Source organism: Solanum verrucosum, unplaced genomic scaffold, assembly GCF_900185275.1.
Source record: "Solanum verrucosum unplaced genomic scaffold, falcon-dt-bn FXZP01000289.1, whole genome shotgun sequence".
Taxonomy (NCBI): Eukaryota; Viridiplantae; Streptophyta; class Magnoliopsida; order Solanales; family Solanaceae; genus Solanum; species Solanum verrucosum.
Window position 1 is genome coordinate 473,102 of NW_026020016.1, and position 5,189 is coordinate 478,290.

The 5,189-nt window shown below is 32.2% G+C and overlaps 1 protein-coding gene across 1 annotated transcript; it reads left to right on the forward strand.

Annotated features, from left to right (window-relative positions):
* Nucleotides 1–3,129: 3,129 nt before the first annotated feature.
* Nucleotides 3,130–4,509, forward strand: LOC125820938 (acetyl-CoA-benzylalcohol acetyltransferase-like). The gene has a single exon (XM_049500361.1). It carries the CDS (start codon nt 3,130–3,132, stop codon nt 4,507–4,509), a length of 1,380 nt encoding a protein of 459 aa, XP_049356318.1.
* Nucleotides 4,510–5,189: the final 680 nt, after the last annotated feature.

Here is a 5,189-nt window from a genome sequence, read left to right on the forward strand (position 1 = left end):
TACTATGACCTCAATCCTCTTCTAGCATAATTGGCAATTGGTCCTCTCCACTATTGTTTTCTCAACCTAATATCATTCAGAGAGTAGAATCTCAAGAACCCACGATTACAAAGGATATTTTTAGCGATCCTATCCAAACGATATTATTTCTAGCAATCCTACTCGGTCTGAAATTATTTCTAGCAATCCTACCCAATCTGAAATTATAACAGATGACAATCTTACCAATCCCAATCAACTCGTTCAAACTCTGACGTCAGTTGAAATCCTTGAAACTGTTCTAGTTACTTTGGATGTTGTGGTTCCTTCATCTCCTCTTTTAAGACAGTTTGCTCGTCTAAAAAAAAAACTCCTGAATGGCAAAAAAAATTGCATGTTGCCAACTCAAGTCAATCAATCTTCTACCATGCCAAGTTCAACATCAGGTACTCGATATCCTCTCTCTCATAATCTTTCTTACTCTTGCATATCTTCAACACATTGTACTTTTTCAGCTAACATTACAGGCCACACAAAGCCTTCTTCATATGCTTAGGCCATTCTTGATCCACATTGACAACAAGCCATTAATGCAAAATTAGAAGCACTAAAACAAAACAAGACTTGGAGCTTAGTTCCACTCCCTGATGGTCAGAAACCCATTGGATGCAAATGGGATTATAAAATCAAATACAAATTGGATGGAACAATTGAGCGTTAAGCATTATAAGACTCATCTTATCGCAAAGGGATATACTCATATTGAGGGAATCAACTATTAAGAAACTTTTTCTCCTATCATAAAACTCACATCACTTTGTTGTCTACTTACAATTATTTCTGCTAGAAATTGGTTCACTTATCAATTGGATGTCCAAAAATGCTTTTCTTCACGGAGACTTACATGAAGAGGTGTACATGGAACCTCCACCAGGTCTACACTGACAGGGGAGAACACTGTATGTCGGCTTCACAAATTCTTGTGTGGCCTTAAGCAAGCATCGAGAAATTGATTTTCACATTTTCAGAAGCTATTCGTAAAGCTGGTTTTCAACAATCAAAGATTGATTATTCCCTGTTAACAAAGGCAAAAGGTACATCATTCAAACAATACATATATATATATATATATATGTTGATGACATACTTCTCATAGGAAATGATCTTCAAGAAATTGAACGCATCAAAAAGATTCTTCTCAAATGCTTACGCATTAAAGATCTTGGAGATTTGAAGTACTTTTTAGGGATTAAGTTTTCTCGTTCAAAGAAATGCATCTTTAAGTCTCAGAGAAAATATGCAGTAGACATTCTACAAGATTCAGGAATCTTAGGAGCAAGGCCTGAAAAGTTTCTAATGGAAAAAAAATTGAAGCTAACTTCTACAGATAGAGTTATACTGAACAATCCAACTAAATACAAAAGATTAGTTGGCAGATTGATTTATCTCACTGTCACAAGGCCTGGCATTGTCTATTCCGTTCGAACACTTAGTCAATTTATGCATGAGCCTAGAAAACCTCATTGGGATGCTATTGTGCGAATTCTCAAATATATCAAGGGTACTCCAGGTCAAGGTTTGTTATTTCTTCCCACAAACAATCTTATTTTAAAGGCCTTTTGTGATTTAGATTGGAGTAATTGTCGAGCCACAAGAAGGTCTATCACATTATAATGTATTTTTCTTGGAAATTCACTTATCTCATGGAAATCAAAGAAACAATTAGTTGTTTCTAGATCATCACCATAAATGAAGTATCAAACTATGACAAACACTTGTTTAGAACTCACATGGTTCATCAACTATTTACTTCAAGAATTAAGGTCTCACATGTAACTCCTGCAAAATTATTTTGTGACAATCAAGCTGCCTTACATATTGCAGCGAACCCGGTCTTTCATGAGCGAACAAAACGTATTGAAATAAACTGTCACATAGTTCGAGAAAAGTTGCAAGCAAGGACGATAAGTCCTTCATATGTTCCTATGCACTTTCAATTAGCAGACATCTTTACAAAGGCTTTAGTAAAAGATCAATTTGTGACATTGCACAACAAGTTAATTAGGATTTCATGATATTCACTTTCCAACTTGAGGGGGAGTGTTGAGAAATATGTATCTTATACATATATTTTGTATATTTAGTTTCCATATTTTTAGATCAAATCCCATTAATTGGGGATCGTGATTTCTTACCTAAAGATAGGATAGATTGATTTCTTACCTTGCCAATATACAAACAAAGTAATTTATTATAAATTTTTCATAAATCGTATACAAATAACTAGGGCAAGCATATACAAAATTCTGGATTTATACAATCAGGAACCGAATTATACAAATTCTGGATTTATACAAATCAATAGAATAGCAAGAATTTGAGAAACTGTAGCCGCAAATTACAATTTTCTTAAACGGTAGCTATAATACCTAATATAGGCTAAATGTTTGCTATTTTGCATAATTTTCCCTAATAAAAGAGATTGCCAAGGCATTCAGTTTTTTTTTAAAAAACAACTTATCCCTATTCTAATTTTCATAATGTTAGTTATGAGATTTAGAAGGTGTTTGGATTGAGTTAAAAGTTGGTCAAACCTATTTTTAAGTCATTTTTTGACTTTTGGATGTGTTTGACAAATATAAAAATAACTTAAAATGAGTCAAAATGACTTAAATTAAGTTAGGAAGTGTTTGACAAGGTAAAAAATAATTTAAAATAAGTTAAAAATAATTTGAAATAAGTCAAAAATCAAAAGTAGGTCTCTTCTTACTTTTTATTTTTTGACTTAAAAGTCATTTCAGTTTGACTCTTCATTTTTGACTTAAAATTACTTTTTTTAAGTCAATCCAAACGGGTTCTTAGCTACGTATATCTAGTCGTGGATACTAAATAAAGTAACTGAAATGTTAATTAATACAGCTCTTGCTAGAGTATATTATTCATACCATAGTAATTTGTTGAGTTTCTTATAATTAATACTTCTTTCCTTCTTTTTAATTAAGGATTTCTTTACATTAAATTTTCTCGAAGCATAGCTTTGACTTGCACCTTTTTTTTGGCTATATATAGTTGGGAACTTACAAAGGAACAATTGCACCTCATTACCTTTTTCCATTCTCTGTCTTAGTTTTCTTTATTCCCATCAAAACAATGGAAATAAGATTTGTCAATAAAAAAGATTGCATAAAAGTTGAAATCTTATGGACGAAACTCATAAAGCCATGTTTACCTACTCCCCCTCACCTACAACGTTACGAGCTCTCATTTTTCGACCAATTATCTGAGAAAGAACACGTCCCGTTTGTTCTTTTCTATGCTAATAATAATAATAATAATTTCATCAACAACTCCACCATCGATGAACGACTCGAACAATCCCTTTCAAAGATATTAACTCATGTTTATCCAGCAGCAGGAAGGTACGACAAAGATGAATGTTCGATTCTTTGTCTTGATCAAGGTGTTTCCTACACTAAGGCCAAGGTCAATTGTAAGTTGGATAATTTCTTAGAGAAAACACGCAAGGACCTTAGTCTTGCATCTTTATTTTGGCCACATGTAAACAAAAATATAGATCAAACTAATTTAATGGTTTCACCAATTGTAACCGCACAAGTAACCAAGTTTGAATGTGGTGGCCTAGCAGTCTCATTAAGTGGTTCACACCCTGCAATGGATGGTTTCTCAGATTTTAAATTTCTTTTTGAGTGGGCAAGAGTGTGTAAAATGGAAACCCCTGTTGAGAAGATTAATTTTCTAAGCTTTAATTTGGGTAATAGTTTTCCGACAAGAGATATATCAGGACTTTTTAAGTCAACCTATAATCCAAGTATACACCAAGATATTATTGTTAAGAAATTCGTTGTTCGTGAGGCTGCTATGTCAAGGCTTAGAAAAAAATGCATCGATGAAGCATGTGGAGCTTTGACTTTTCAACCATCAAGGGTTGAAATTATTACAGCACTCCTATGGAGGGCATTCATCCGCGCTTCGGCAACCATAAATGGGTATGTTAGACCTTCTCTAATGGACTTTCCATTGAATTTACGTTCTAAAACATCTTTACCACAAGTGCACAATTCTATGGGGAATTTTAGAATCGATGTTCCGATAAAATTCATACCAGGGGAAACCAAGATGGAATTACACAACTTTATAATATTAATCAGGGATACAGTGAATAAAGTTGTTGCTTCATGTGACAAAGCTTCACCAGATGAAATAGTGTCAACATTGGTTAATATATATAATGAAAGTGTTAGATCACCAGAATGGGGAGGTAATGATGAAGTTGACAAAGTTTTATGTTCAAGTATGTGCAACTTCCCTTTGCATGATACTGATTTTGGTTTAGGAAAACCAGCCTTACTATTTTTTGGTACGAAAGATACACAAATGTTTTGGTTGCATGATACGGATATTCATTCTGAAGTTGGTGTGCAAATAGACTTGAAGGAAAGCTATATGCAGTTATTTGAGTGTGACGATGACATCAATGCTCTCACGTTTATACGCGATGCAAATCTTTGATATCATTTTACTTTTTCATTATGTTATTGGTACTTGTTTTGTTTGTACTTTTTATTTAGGGATCGTTTAGACATGCGATATGGAGTTATGATTTGAAATTTGAAATATGATTTGAAGTTGATAAATGTTTGTGATTACAAATTTTTAAAATACAAATAATTTTAAATAGATTCACGAGTTAAATATTAGTAGTCACTAGTTAAATATTAGTAGTCACTAGTTAAATATTAGTAGTCACTAGTTTACTTTTTCATTATGTTATTGGTACTTGTTTTGTTTGTACTTTTTATTTAGGGATCGTTTAGACATGCGATATGGAGTTATGATTTGAAATTTGAAATATGATTTGAAGTTGATAAATGTTTGTGATTACAAATTTTTAAAATACAAATAATTTTAAATAGATTCACTAGTTAAATATTAGTAGTCACTAGTTAAATATTAGTAGTCACTAGTTTACTTTTTCATTATGTTATTGGTACTTGTTTTGTTTGTACTTTTTATTTAGGGATCGTTTAGACATGCGATATGGAGTTATGATTTGAAATTTGAAATATGATTTGAAGTTGATAAATGTTTGTGATTACAAATTTTTAAAATACAAATAATTTTAAATAGATTCACTAGTTAAATATTAGTAGTCACTAGTTAAATATTAGTAGTCACTAGTTTACTTTTTC

Bases quoted from the DNA above. Each gene is read 5' to 3' on its own strand.
- LOC125820938 (XM_049500361.1), top strand. From the start codon at position 3,130: ATGGAAATAAGATTTGTCAATAAAAAAGATTGCATAAAAGTTGAAATC.